The sequence below is a fragment of the Chanos chanos genome, chromosome 4 (assembly GCF_902362185.1).
Source record: "Chanos chanos chromosome 4, fChaCha1.1, whole genome shotgun sequence".
NCBI lineage: Eukaryota > Metazoa > Chordata > Actinopteri > Gonorynchiformes > Chanidae > Chanos > Chanos chanos.
The window spans coordinates 20,217,095-20,233,117 of record NC_044498.1 but is presented as its reverse complement, the minus strand read 5'-3'; the positions used below and the strand labels follow the sequence as shown (position 1 = coordinate 20,233,117).

The 16,023-nt window shown below is 41.2% G+C and overlaps 1 protein-coding gene across 2 annotated transcripts; it reads right to left on the bottom strand.

The window, feature by feature from the left end:
* Positions 1-12: 12 nt before the first annotated feature.
* Positions 13-15,112, bottom strand: LOC115809511 (E3 ubiquitin-protein ligase RNF19A). Of its 2 annotated transcripts, none has more exons than XM_030771194.1 (10): positions 15,033-15,112; positions 10,375-10,836; positions 8,772-9,226; positions 6,249-6,454; positions 6,016-6,163; positions 4,104-4,266; positions 3,769-3,883; positions 2,225-2,356; positions 1,474-1,729; positions 13-1,080 (listed from the first exon to the last, which is right to left on the bottom strand). In XM_030771194.1, exons 2-10 carry the CDS (start codon positions 10,531-10,533, stop codon positions 885-887), a joined length of 1,830 nt encoding a protein of 609 aa, XP_030627054.1. In that variant the 5' UTR covers positions 10,534-10,836; positions 15,033-15,112; the 3' UTR covers positions 13-884. The 2 variants fall into 2 exon arrangements, with proteins under 2 accessions (XP_030627054.1, XP_030627055.1); XM_030771195.1 differs by having other exon boundaries at positions 1,474-1,708.
* Between the last annotated feature and the right edge of the window lie 911 nt (positions 15,113-16,023).

Sequence of the window (16,023 nt, the reverse complement as noted above, 5' to 3'; positions counted from 1 at the left end):
TAAAAGATGGGGTCTGACATCTCATGAACTATATGCGATGGGTGATGTTGGGGCCTGGGTGGGTTTAAGAGAACATGGGAAATAAAACATTTTGGTCAAGTATTTTCAGGTTGAAAATGGTGCTCATAAAAAAAAAATATTTCGCTAAACAATAAGAAATTAATCTGGGACTGATCTCAAGTTACATTTTCAGACTTAAGTTTGCAGACAGCATGATTTTGGCTATAGGCTGTAAATCTAGACCTACATTACAATGACTTTAAGGTCTTCTTCCTGAAAAGGAACAATCTATAATGTAAAAACTTGCATAATTTAAGTGAATGCACAACTTAAGGAAACACCCCATTTGAGACCCTGTTACACACACTTGCCTGTAGCAACACAACCTGTAGAATCCAATTCAACACTGCAGTTGCATATCACTGCAGGTCAAAGTTAGATGACAACCAAGAGCAAATCATGCTTTCAACTCCTAGATTTGTTTATTTATTTTAGGGGCTAAAATCGTAGGGCCATTTAATGCAAGGGCATCGCTAAAAGAATGGCTAAATGATAAATTAAACATTTCATCATCCAAATAGGCAATCTATTTCATATAATACAGAAAAAAGGGTGCCAAGACCCATTAAACTAGTCAACAAACATGCTCTTAGTCACCTTTGTTTACGACAATATTTTTTTCATTTTCTCTATGGCATTTTGGCAGCTGCCTGGGAGTTTCCATACCTTCAGTCTCACTTTTTCTGTTTGTCTCTGTCTGTCTGTCTGTCTGTCTGTCTGTCTGTCTCTCTCTCTCTCTCTCCAGGTCACTGACTCTGTATCAGGCTGGAAGTGACTGGTGGGAGGTGCAGTGGGTGCTAGTAGTGGGTGTGGTTGAGCATGGCTCAGACGCTGTCTGTTTCAGTGACTGGGAGGGGATCCCCATCCCTGGTCTGAGCAGAGGCACTCGGGGGTTCGAGGGATTGAGTCAGAGATTCAGCAGACAGGCTCCTGCTGGACAGGACGCTGCTCAGGCTTGGCTGGCGTTCACCCCAGGGCTGAGCTTCAATCTCCACCCGCACCTCAATGTTGGTTCCCTCTCTGCAGGCATCACGCATTGCAGCAGGCACAGCAGTGTGGTTAATGATGAAAGAAAGTAAGTGACAAGAGCAGACATGAACAGCATTGAAATCTCCTCTGGGTCTGGATTTTGACAAATGAACTTTAAGAGAAATGTACGATGAATGCACAGTGAAATGAGCTAGATTTAGCTCTGCGGTTTCCCATTTATTCAAAAACAATTTGCCTTCTCAGCTGTATTAAATACAAACCTGACAGAATTTACCTAACCTGACAGAACGTATTAGTATAGTGTCCTTCTCTGCAGTTCAAGTTCAACTCCAGGTTCAGGCATTCAGGTTTGAATCCAGGATTTAGATGAAATCTACATTATAAAATGGTACTTCTGGAGACATTATGTATTCAGGAACTCACCTTGAGGCAAAACTTTGTGTGACACTTAGGGCAACCACACCTGCATCATCTGATTGGCTGTCAGGTAATCCGTCATTGTCCTGTACATTATCAGGTGGATCCTGACAACCTTCAGGCTCCACTTGTACAGCACTGGTGCTGGGAGCTGTCGCCATGTCCTGTACGCGGCCACTCTCTTCCTGTCCATCAGCCTCACTGGCTGCTGGTTTGGGCTGGATGCTCCAGTGTTCACTGACTACATGAGAAAATACAAGATCTTCACAAAAAGTTGAAACTTCATCAGATCAGGTCAAACTAAGAACTAAAGAATATCACACTAAACTTACAAAGTAGCGTATTCATAAATGCCACGAATGTTGTGGAAATGTTGTTGATGTGTACTATCGCAATGTATATTTTGTCAAAGCATTTTATTTACAAAGCAAGTGCACAACAGAAAGCCATGAGCTTTCTATTCACCACTACACTGAGAAAACAAGATTATCATCACAGTTCTCCCACAAAGATAATACACAACCTCCTACTGTGGAGCCACAATGGTTGCAGGCTTTTATGTCTAAGTTCTTCAAGCACACCTGATTCAGCTAGGCAGGAGTCCCCTGAGCTGGATTCGGGCTAGAGGAACAAAAACCTGTTTACACTATAGCTCCACAGGAGTGAAGGATTTCAACCCTGGTCATAACACACAGGATGAAAAAAGGAGTCATCAGATGGTAGCAGATTTAGGTATCTCTTATGGAGAAAGACTTACAACTGGCCAGGTCTTCCAGCTGGATCTTATGAGTGTCTGGTGATTCAGTTTGGGTTCTGCACCAGCCGTTTCGACAGAGTGACATGGGAACCACACCGTAGACATAAGTCAACATCAGCGGAACACCCACCCCTAGAAACAAAGGCCATGTAATTCTATTAGGGATGGAAAATACAGCAGTCTGCAGTACTGTAGCAGTTAATCCAACAATTAGCAACATCTTGAATCTTTTCGTTTCAGCCTCTAAAAATAGTGGATCATATTCTTTGTTTATTGAATCACTTGCACTAAGCTTAAGAGTTCAGAGTAGAGGTCCTCATTGGAATGAATGGAGAAACACTGCTGTGGCTTGTTTTTGGTAACTTATCTGTAAGTATATCCTGCAGACTGAACATAAAAAGATGTCAAAATCATCAGAAGAGAAAGAGAGTCCAGGGCCGTAACCTCATAGCCAAACTCAGAGCTCAGGAACCACGACCTTTATTTACACAGCAAAGACTGTGGAACACAGCACCACAGTTCATACCATAATTCCAGCATAAATACAGAGGAGAGTAATGCGGACAGCAGAGACTGGGCCACAGTTCAGCCAGCACAGAGAAAACAAAGGGGCATCCTTCTCTACAGCAAAGGCCAGAACAGGGAATCATTGTTTAGTCAGCTCTAGAATGATGTGGTGTTTACGGGGACAAGGCCCCTCTGTGGGCTGTAGCAGAGGGGTCAGAGCAGAACAGACTGGGCTATTGAAGGGGGGGAAAGTGAGCCGAACGCTCTGGGAGGGGATGAGAGAGCACAGCGCTCTCAGTATGCTGCACTCGGGCCATCACGTTATGCCATGGAGATCGCTCTGACACTTCAGTAGCAGCTGGCCCCTGTCATCTCCCCCAAGTCCAACCTCTCAAAGCCCCACTGATAACTTAAAATGCATGACTCATCAAACTGGAAGGGGGCAAGGGTGAATATACATCAAAAGAGTGAATATATAATCAGGGATAGTTATGAGAGCATTAGAGTGAGACAGAAACCTGTCTGCATTTGTGTGTACATATAAAGCCCCGTTCACTGTATACTTATAGATGTACATATAATTGTTTTGGATTATATGTTGTTTGGTAGAGAAAATATCAGTGAGGGCAGGGCTACGTGCTCATGCATATTGGTGATTTTGTGTGTGTATGTGTTAGTGTGTGTGTGTGTGTGTGTCTGAAATGCCTCACTCCCAGATGGACATTCACAGCAGGGGCAGAATGCAGTCATGACTGTAAACTGCTATTGAGGTTTTTCCTTTGGACAAGCACCAGCATCTCACGCTGACCTCTGAGTCAGCTCTTTTATCTTGGCATCAACCAACAACTCCTCTTTTTCTTATGGCTTACTGCTCAATAACCTCGGTCATGATTTAAAACGCAGATCAAATGACAATGTCTCAAACCAAAACGTGAACAATAAGGGAAAACCTCAAAGCACATGCAGTCGGGCATGTAATTTGTGGCAACACATGACATGAGATTTTGTTATGTAAATTGAAGGGACAGTATTCTTACCCACTGTGATGGCTGCTATAACTGGGGAAACAAAGACTGACATCATTACGCCGCTGGCCACTGTCAGGTAATGCTTACTTCCTGAGATATTGTTTTTCTTACAGCGTCCATGGACCTGAAAAGGAAAGGCAACACACACCCACACAGACACGCACATGTACATGCGCACACATTCCACACACACACACACACAAATCTTTTCATTATTAAATGATAAATCATTTTGTACAATGAAATATAATTACTATTCATACATTCATGCAATGATTACGAAAGCGCCAGGCAAACGGTTCAATCACTGTGTACCAAAACGGAGCACAATGAGGAGAGTCTACCTTTCGGCCCATGTAAATAGGGATGCCCACTATGATGACTGGTATGGCAATGCCTGCTATAAGGGAGATAACCACCGGCGCACCCAGCAGCATGCCCACCTGCCACAGAACTTTTCGGGTCTGTGACCAGGGCTTCTTCCCCCAGAAGGTGCAGCCCGAGGGACTGTGAGAAACAGAGATTAAGGGTCAGAGAGAAGTATCGCTCTAGCCATTTTGTTAACCACTGGGGAGCTCTGGGACCGAGGATTTACATAAGTCTCTGTGACAAGAGTTGTTCTTCAAAGATACAAAAGTGTATGAGTATCACCACTGACAGCATCCCTCTCTAACTCAGAAAAGGAGGAGAAGACTAAGTTAACTAACTTTGGTAAGTTCTAATGACAAGACATGGTTATTAAGGTAAACACAACACAACCACTCTTCCATATTCTCTCTCACACATTCACAGACACACACAGTAAGCGATTTCTAGGGGGATGAGGGGGGATGCCATTCCCCTTGTTAGCAAAATGACCAAAATGCATCCCCCCTGTTAACCTGCTATACCCCTGTATACTCTATGGAGTAGTGTCAGTGACCATTTGGCCATCTCCCCTGTTGGCCATTGGGCCATGCCCCCTGTTAAAAAATAACAAATCACCTACTGGACACACACACACAGACACACACATGCAAAACACAAACTCAGTGGAATAAAGCATTCTCTCATCTCCCACTCTAAACTGTGTCCCTCCTCTTCAAACCACGACATAAAAGATGGGTAGCAATATTCCTTTGAAACAGGTTAAACTGCAGTTGTGACAATAATGGTTGGTAGTTGAGGAGAGAGAACAGAAATTCTACTGAGATACACACTGATTCACTGATTCATTTCCTCGCTGAAACACACACACACACACACACACACACACACACACACACACACACACAAAGACCAATATACATACACAAACTCATAATATCTTTCCTGCCAGGCTGCACTGCACCCTAACAAGCTTCAAAATGAGCTAATCTGCTTCTTGCCAATCATGTGAGTTGAGCTGCATGTACATAGAAATATGAAGAGAGATTTAGCTGATTAATTGCGGAAAGTTGGCCGGAGCCAGGAAGAAGAAAAAGGAAATCAATGGTGCCTCCACCCACAATGTCATGAGTGGACGGTCACAGACGTAACAGAATAACAACGGTAACTTAGTGTCTTAGAGCACTTCTCAGTGTGTCTATTTTTCTGACCAAGGGTTATATATATATATATATATATATATATATATATATATATATATATATATATATGCATATACTATAATGCTTATAGTACAGCATCAAAATGCAGTGGAAAAAATCCACCAAAGTGAAAGAGTAAGAGTACGATTAAGATTAAGTAGCATACATGCATGAGCTTAAGAGAACAATGAAAACTTTGTGAGCTGGGGCGAATATATCTTACATTCCTGTAAAGGATTTGACTGAGGCCCAGATTCAAATAACTGGCTATTTAATTAAAACCTTGGGCTTAAGTCATTGCTGCCCTGGCAATTGTGGGGACTTTAAAAAATTAAATTCAGTTTATACTACCGTGGCAGTCAGAACAGTTTGTCAGAGGATTGGCTGGATAAGGCTCTGAGGCCGCTGGTCTAATAAACTGTCTCCATGGCAATTAATATATCAGAATTGCAGACCATAATAACAGGGAATATATGCTTACAGTTTGCAGTGGACGTTTTCACCCCCACTGAATGGTTTGTACCTGAGTTGCAGTGGTGCAGTGTTTGTGTGAACCTGTGCTGGTGTGTAGAAGGTAGCATAAAACATGTAAGTGTGTGGTTGGGGTAATGTGTAAATGTGTTTTCATGTAAATAAACATGTCACATGTTGTGCATGCCTGTCACATGTTGTGCATGAATGTCTTTACCTGAGGTAGTGCACATCGGTGATCTCCTGCATACACAGCCAGCAGAACTGGCAGGCGCATACGGTGCAATTCATGCGGTTGCAACTGCCATCATTGGTTTTCATGATGTAGGCACCACACCTAGGACAGGCTTTAATGTCCTCCACTTCTGTTAAGAGATTCAAGCATCAGAGAGTCACCCAAAGAGACATGGTACATGGTCAAACTTAAACATCCATATGATGGTCTCATACCTCCACCCGCTTCCTCATTGAAGACGTAAAGTAACGAGGGGTCATTGGTGCCCGAGGCATGGCGGGCACGCTGGCGCCTGGCTTGGTCGCACGTCTGATCAGGGTGCCACAGCTGACGGCAGAGGTAACAGAACTCTGTGTCACAGCCCTCACGGCCACAGCTCAGCTTAGGACACTCAGCACAGCCATACGCAATCACCGCATAACTGTCAGAGAACAGTCAGAGAAAATGATTAAAGACATGGACTGAGTTTTAATGGTAAGAGATGTGACCACAGTCGCGTTATGTGTCAGTACAGTGAGTGTTCTATGTATGATGACACTGTACTCCAATACCTTTACACCATTTACAACTACACCAACTGTACATCAGCATGGAAAGTTCAATTCATCCATTCATATCCAATCAAAATTTGCAATATACCACTGAAGTTAATTTGTGATACCACAGCTGTTAGAGAGATACTGAACAGTAGTATAACCTGTAGCCATGGACGGGTTATACTAAAATAATTGGTATTTTTCACACATGATCATGCAGGGCACAGCAGCTACGCATAAACTGTACTGTCTATATTCACTATGTATTTCATACTGATCTCTATCTAAACTCTTTGATGACATGACTATAGATACAAACAACCATTAGTGGTATAAAAGAACTCCACAAAGCTGAGGTGGACTGATGTTTATTTGAATACATGAGAGGTCTCTCGGTCTGTGGGAGTGATTACAGGAGACACTTAATCCCGGCCTGTTGACAGGGAGTAACAATCACCTCGCTGCTCAGCCATGGTTTCCCATCAGTGACCCTGATCCAATTACGCTGTTGAAATGCAACTCTGAGCTCTGGCATAATGCATAATGCACAGAGAAGAGTACGCTGTTTCATACTCATCCGCCTGCCTGTGATATGCTAGCAATACACAGAGTAGGAAAACCATTCCCCTTTCTCACTGTTACAGAGGGAGCATATGGTCTACAAATGATGGTCACAGTTATGACATAATGTTTCTCTGCGGCCCCAGCTGAACTGCCACATTGCCCTGCATGGAATAATGAATAAATGGCCAAGGAATGTCAGTCCATTTTTGGCAACCTCAGGCGCTTAATGGTGCACACATTCCTTTCTTGAGATGTGTCTATATTCCACAGGATGAGTCCCAGTGTACACTGCTAGACAGTGTCGAGAGCGGTTTGAGGAACACTATCATGGTACCAAATGCTCTCATGGCCTCTCCAACTTCAGATCTAAACATAACTGAACTTTCATTAGATGTTCTGTAGTAAAGAATGTGCCGTAGCAACATTATCTTGTTTTTAATCTTTCAAAGAACTGAAGGATCTCATTTTTGGAAGAATGGCATATTAAGAATTTGTATAACATCATTCCTGAAAGGACTGCAGCTGTTGTAAATGTAAAAGGGGTGGCTCTACTCTTCATTAATTACTATGCTTTTCTACAGTGTTCAGTGCTAAAACATTTTTGTCCAACTCCAGTATATCTGTCAACAGTACATGCTACTTCCAAAAGTATTTTAATTCACACTTTCTTGTTTCTGAGCATTAACTTAAAATATGCGTACACAACCAACTCGTATTTCTAAGACGCCAAAACATAAGCAAATTTTTAAAAAATCAATACTTACAAGGGAATTAAAATACAGACACATATTGATTTAATAAATACTCAAGCACTGTAGTCTAGAGGCCTTAGGTTTATACAAGTGAGAGAGACAACCCCACAGAGAGCACTGGCCTCTGTCTGTGTCACATTGTCTGAGTGAAAACCCAAGGCCTAACAGGGATCATTAGCCAGGAGGTGAATGTGAAGGACAGGTATCAAAATGAAGACTCCAGAACATTCTGTGAAGTAAAAAGTGTAGGACAGAGGAAGGAATGTCAAGATGATCAAGAGACATTTCCCAATTATTAGTTTCGGATCTCTGCTTTAGATTCACCTGTACAGGACAGCAGATGAGAGGATTCAGTTCTCAAGACTTAAATGATGAATGTCCTTTGAATAGCCAAAGCCCTGAGCTGAACCCCATGAAGAATCAGTTCCACAACTTGAAAACAGTGGGTCACATGGTCTGAGCAAGCAGTTTGAACAAACTGAAGCTAATCTGCCAAGAGGAAAGCCATCAGGCACCTACCAAAAAAGGCTGTTACTGTGGCAAAATGTGGTTTGACAAAATGTTAATATGTAGGGCACAGATACTCATAAAAGCCACATATTTCAGTGTTTGATTGATTAAAAAAAGTGAAGTGTGCAACTTTTGTGACAAAACATACTGACTGGAAAAAAATGTGGGTATCAGTTGTAATCTAGCTGAATTTTTACAAAGTGTCTGAATACTTTTGTAAATGATTTCAGGAGTAAATGAATTTAATTATACCATTATCATTGGAAGCCAAGCTGAAAAGAAGAATCCTGTTATTCCTTGTTATCAGCAGACACATTATAGGGGATACTGATTCAAGAACAAGTATCCATATTTAAGAGTATCCATGACGACACACCTGCAGTCAGGCGCGGGGCACCAGCGTGTGTCGGGGTCAGCAGCCAGGAAACGGCGGAGCTGGTACTCCTCAAAACGCTCCAGCAGGGTACCGTCATCCAGGATGGCACGGACATCCAGCGGTGCCAGTGTCTCTGAGCACTGTGGGCAGGCGATGCCAACGCGGCTCTCTGAGATTTCGATGCGCAGATACTGGCGAAGGCAGTCGGTGCACGCGCGGTGCGGACAGGAGGACAGACGTGGGAAGTGACCGCGCGGTTGACTCAGCAGGCACAAAGGACACTCAACCAGGTGTTCCAGGAGCTGGTCTTGACTGGAGGAGGACAGAGACAAGACCCCCGTGGAGCCACTGCTGCCACACTCTGCAGCTTGCTGCCCTCCTCCTCCTACACCCGCATCAACTCCATTGCCTCCATTATCCCCACAACCACCTCCACCTCTACTGGGGCTCTGTTCCTTCAAGAGAAGAGAAACTCTGTAGATTTGCATTTTAAGTACATCTCTACAGGATTCTATGAGCTGAACATTTTGGTTTAGCATAGCACTAATGGCAATGTTTACTGGGGGCTTTTTGACCGCTTTAGAAGCTGAATCTGGTTTGTAATAGCTGGGCTAAATGTTTAGTTAAATTTGAGAACCTGTGGAAATGATTGTGAGTTCAAAAATGCATGACTTAAAGACAGGAGAAAACACAATAAAAGTATACTGAGTTACGTTTGGGGTGGGGGGGCCATACTTTTGAGTGTATAGGTTTCATACAACATGGGCTGAACACAGAGGTGTCCTTACTTTCATTTTACATAGTTTTGCAGGGGATTATATTAAATCTCTCATGCACTCAAATCCACCAAACTGCTGACTGAGACCACATGGATTTTTCCATTGTAAAATAAATATTAAAGCTCACAAGCTTTGAAGCAATAGCACTGCACTAGCTATGCATTTTCAATACTAATTGTATTTTATGCCAGTATTTCTGTGTAATAAAATACTGCTGTTTGATATACAGCATTAAATTTGGCAAAAATGTCACTTGCATTGGCCTTCCTATTCAGTTTATTAGGTTGGATACTAAACATGTGTACAATGTACACCCATCTATGCTGCAGAGGGGGGTAGACTGGCTAAACCATGGCAACATCTTAGAACACAGAGAAACACATGCTTAAAATAAACCAATTAAAAGCGAAATCTCTGAAGGATAAGCGGGAAGAAAAGACATCCCTGGGAACTGAAATCTATGGCAATGCAATTATCAGAAGGCAACTCCTGCTTACAATAATCCATTATTTACGAAGTATATATCCATCGCACCGAGGCATGTATTTCAGCCTTCGGTGTCAGTATAATCAAAAGAGACTTCAGGCTCTCCCCCATGTCAAATTCAGACAAGTGTCTACTAGTCATTTCCAACTCTAGTCTTCAGTACCCACCTAACAAGGCCTTTTTATTCTATCACCAATGAACCTAATTAATCATATCAGCCATTCATCAAGATCTTGACTGGCCGAATAGACTATAAACTGGATCACTGGGTCTAAAGTTGGGAATCACTGTGTCATACTTCAAAGAAATAAAATTCTCTCTTTTTCTCTCTTTCTTACTTGTTCTGCAGGTTCTTGCTCATTTGGGGTCAAGGTAATGGCCACCTCGTCGTGGTTTGGCGTTTCAGCAGGCAGATCGATTCTGGCTTCGGTTTTAGGTTTTCGGCTGAAGAAACTGAGAAAGCTAAGAGGCTGTGACTGCTGCTTGGGCCTCTTCATCGTTTGAAGCTGGACAGCCCAGCCAAACTAGCATGAGTAAATCAGTTTTGACCTGTTCTTTGTCTGTGTGAATATGTGTACGTGTGTTTGTGAGACCTTTCACAGTTTGCAGTGTGAAAACGGTGAGGCACACATTCTGTCCGAGCAAGAGTCACATCCAAAAGAGTAATACCTGCTGGAGGTATCACTTTGCTCTCACACACTTTTTCCTCTTTCCTCTTTGTTCTCTTTCCCTCAGTAATCCATACACTGATAGGCAGTCATCCTTATGGGTGTCTTCTCTGCCACTGTCAGTCTGGAGCCCTGAAAACACATCACAGCTAGCTGAGTGTTGAACAAAGCTGGCAAGATAGCTAGCCTGTTTCAAGCAACTGCCTGTGGACATCTTATCATTTGATTAAAGTTTCTTTGTTGAAGAACTGTAGAAAAGAAATACAAACAAACACAAATATGTATTAGGAGAGAATGGCTTTCCAACTTATTGTAAAAGCATCATTTCAATATAAATAGGTTAAATCGTTTTGCAAGATGCTAACAAGATCAGTTTTATAAAAGATAAATAAAAACAAACAGAACATAATATAATGACATTCATGATCAAAATTTCCACCACAGGGCAAACCTGGGTTTAGCTTCATCAACTAAACAAGAAACTCATGATTAAATGATGAAAATAAATAATGACTTATAAAAATGCAGTCTACAAGGCCACTAGAAGTAGTTGCTGTTCATGTGTACCTCATTCCGACAAAATTACAAGATTGTTTTACGTGAACAGAGTGCTTCAAAACAGAGTCTGGGGTTTTAAGAAAGTAGGAAAAAGCATAATGCATGAAATATTCTGATGTTCTGGTTGTTTCATCAAACACTTACAAACTGCAAGGGGATTTTACTGTCATTCCTATTGTCATCAGCACCCTCATGTTAGTCTACCTGTAGCAGTGTGAAAATTAACTTCATTCAAAAAGTAATCAGGCCTTTGTTCATTTCAATCAGGAATCTTGCTGAGGGGCTAACCTAAACAGCTGGGGGAGTAGGGGCTTGTGGGAGAGGACTGGGATACACTGAGATAGCACACAAGTAAGACCACCGTTGAGCAATAGCACCCTCAGCACTTATCTACTCTTTGTGCTGCCATCAGGCTTATTCCTCCCATCTGTTCCCTCTTTCTCCTCACACACCATCATTCAAAGATGAACTTTACTTTCTTATATGAGTGTGGAATACAGAGGCTCCAGCTACTGTGTATAAGAACGCTTCTGTACACACACGCACACGCACACACATACACTCATACATTCATACAGAAGAACACACACTATTAAATGTCAAGGTGAGAAAATATGACATTACCAGAAGGTCAGACACAATTAATTAGAAAACACAATTTAATATTTCACAATAATGTAGTGTCATTTGTCTCAGAAAGAATGCCCTTTTCTAATAAATGTACAAATATACAACTACAAAACATTAAAATAAACATATTTCTTAACTAAAATCACTGAATTACTGATAAAATAACTAAAATTCTTAACTAAATATTTGAACTACCCAAAACTTCTATTTGTTGACAGCATATTAAAATCTATTCCTGGAATCAAATTCAAACAAAGGACAGTAAACAGCAAAGTGATTTGTTTAAACGACAGAAGAATGGAAAAAATAAACTGCCGAGACAACGAACAGATTTTGGAGTGATCTTGTGCGTGTAGCAGTGGCTGTGCTGAGAGAGACGTCCTGGCAGTGTGTTATCAATACAGCACTTTGTGGGAACAAAGTCTGAAAGAGCACTGAAAGGCAACCATGCTGAACAAACAAGAGCATACAAAGAAAGCTATCTCCAAACATATTCATTCCTGTTGGATGAAATAGGTCATCAAAGCAAAGAGCAAATTCCCATTTGAAAGAAGGTGGATAAAACCAAGACCAATCCTAAGTCGGAGCGGTGAAGTGCATGAAAAAAAGAAAGAAAATTTGAAATCACATATTCATCCCCTGTCAGTCGGACCGCAAACAAACCTAGACGTTTCAGTGCATCGTTGTTGTTTAGTCTAACTCAGCACTGTCACATTGAATTTAATTAATGAAGAGCATGATGGATCAGTTGATTACTTAAATCAGGAGCACCAGGGTTTGAGTGAGATGAAAACGTTCAGTTCAAATGTCCTTGTACAGATGCTGTGAGAAACTGCAGAGGCGTGTATTTCCAGGATGGGAAAAACGACTGCCGGAGTTTATATTTGCTAGTCCAATGTCTTTCTCCTTAATGGGAATGTAAACAGCAGAATCATGGGCAAGGGAGGGGGGGGGGCATACTGGAGGAGGGGATGCTTTTTCCTCTTTGTTAATATCCTCCAGCATAGGCAGGACTCCAGGGGAGTTTTAGAGCTCAAGATAAAAACAGATGTAACAGACATTCACTGCTTCACTTTATGGCCCATGGGTAGGCCATTAAAGACAAGTCTTACATTTAAAACGTCACAGAGAAATTTTGACAGCACAATATTAAATGACGTCGTTTTATGTTTCTATGTATTATATTTTCACATTTATCAGATTATTATGCGCATGTTTGTCTACAGTTATCATAAATAAAATTAATGAAAAATGCCTTGTGGAAGGAATCTAGCTTTCGAGAGTAATCATGAGATGTTAAGCGTGCTGTTAAGAAACTCAGCTATTTTTTTAATTTAAACAATAACTCAAAGTAAACATACAACACAAATGAACCTATAAAGTGATGTGAAATGTTAATGTCAGAAGATGTGAATTTCACTACTAAGGAACAGATTTCTGATTGGAGAAAGAACAATTGGTATCCCAAAGATTTTTCTGTGACAAAATCCCTCAAAGAATGTTCTTACTAATGAGCAGACTTGAGCTTGAGAGGTTTACTTAAATCTTAGTTAAGCAAACAAAATATCACTAAAGCACAAACTATCCCTAAAGACAAAATCTTCCATAGTTCTCTCACTAACATTTAGCTTCCAAGAATCATCCATCAGCTGTTTAAGGAAAATCTAACATGATTACTATATACATACAAATATAATTATGATGTCTAATTAAACATAAGTATTAATTAGACATCATAATATAAGATAAGCACTACTTGTCAGCGTCAAATCGTGGGGTTACCTCTAAAGCCATTAAAACAGACAAATTTGCTTGGTTAGGGCAGTTCAAATATAGTGGAGAATATAGAGGATATAAATGGTAATGGACTTCTTTTGGAACATTAGCCCATAGCGACAGATATCCCTAACAAATATCTTATCGCCATGCCTTACCGCTGGTTGTGAATAGTCGGGGTTAAAAAAAAAGGCATAGAATTATGTGCGTCTTTCACGTTTCTACACTTACTATTTCTTTATCGTGAACAACACGAAAACCGCAAGATTTTAGCGGTATTAATTCACTTTTTATCTATCAAGCTTGCGGGGTCTTAATTAATGAGTATTTGGCGCCTGTTAAATCAACGACTTTCGGAGTAAAACTTTATTATTCGATAATTAACAGATATGTTCTGTACATTTTTTGCTGTCACCAAATAAGCCTCCAACATGTATCGGAGAGCAAAACGCACAGGTCAGTTCCATAATATGATCACTTTGTAGTTGTGTGGGATCACTCTGTTTCTGTATTGTAACAATACTTTCCCCGTCAAAATTCGAAGATAGTTAAACTTAACAGAAACATTTTGGACAAACTAGTCTTTAGCAGCCACTGTGTCAAAAGCATAGGTGTGATCAGACAGTTCTTTAACCTGTTCAGATTAAATCGTGTAAATGTAAATCAGGGTGGTTTTTCTACGAACACAGAAAGCCCTAACAATGAGGATGTTCTGTCAGCTTAAGCGCAAAGAGTTCAATTCACCAAGAACTTCTCAAACCCTGCAGCTCAAACATACTTCAACGGTATCACCTGGGAGCATAAAATCAGCATACAACACATCACATGGCTACCTTGGAGAGGGAGGGGACCACGTTGATATCCCGTTAAATAACTCTCATCGGGACACTGTCGCGGCAATGCGGCTTTTGGCTCGTTTAGAGCCTCATCTAGACATAGGACAACTCCAGTAGCCTATTTTCCATCTGCTTGTCTTGGTGTATCAGTGTTCCGACACATAATCTGTCTGTTGCTTAAATGATAGCACTGGCCTCAGTTCCCTTCCTATTATTACGCATAAAAGCATGTCTTCGGCAGTGCGGATGGCTGACGATTGTAAGAAACTCGCGACGGAAAATCGCCTTTACGTTTTGTGGTGTAGATTCTAAAATGTGTGAGTAAATAAAATTTTAAATAATTAATCAAAAGGTCTGACCAGGTCATCCCAGCACTGCAGGGAGTGGCAAGGTTATTACGTATTCATGTTCTCTTTGGCCAAAAACGGGTATTTTAACGAGCTGCGCGTAATATGTTGATAAAATGTAAAACAAAGGCTTATCCTCAAAGATGACTCTGTAAAATATATAAGGAAAACTGTCCCTTACCTCTCCTCGGCGCGCTATCTTATTGCTCCTCAGAACCATCAATTGGCTCCTCCCATTGAAAAGCCGAGAACATACAGGCTACTACGAGCCCTCCCACTGCTGAAAAACATATTTGCTTATCAACCCATTAGAGTTCGTGCTTTTCTCAGTATCCCATAGTCCGAGCAACAGTGCATGACGTTGTCAAGGAGATCCCCGTTAACCTTAGAGATCCCCTCCCCTTTTAGCTGGCGCACGCCTGGGAGGATGTAGTGGCCTGCGGGAGACCCACTGCAGTGAATTGAACCAATAGGATGACGCAAAAATACCGATTCTTCTTTTCATGAATGTAACACATGAATGGTATCAACGAGTTTCAGGTACAACATCAAGTGTAGTTATTTCCGAGAAAAACATAGTCTGCGCACAAAAGGTGTTGAGTTTAAAGCTACAGTATTTGTAACCAGCCAGGCTACTTAAAATAAAAGCAGTGAGATGAGAGCCAGCAATTCACCCAGTAAGCCTCCGTGAAACATTAGCATTAATCCCATCCCCTGTCCTGGTTTAGATGATGATCCGGTAAATTTTGGACACGAGGCCACTAAATACATAGCATAAAAACAAACCAAAGTTTTTTTATTTGTTTGTTTCTCGGTGCTTTAATTACCGTTCCTTTACAAGTCCTCACCTTGTCGATGACCATAACATAACATAACATCAATGACTAGTTTAATATGTGTAGTAGTATTAGTGTCAGTATTGCTATTACAGTTTACTGTCATTACATATTACAGTTCAGGCACCTTATAACTGATAAATGATGAATACTTCATGGAAACGTATATAAACTGACAGGAGTAGTTTTTTGAGACGGTAACGGGATAAATGGAAAAAGACTTCAAATACCAATGTTGACATGGATTAACAGGAAGAACGTATTTCAGGAAGCGGAAATACGTAAGGCAGCGGAAGAGAATGTATACAATGGCAATCAGAAAATCAATTAAGTTAT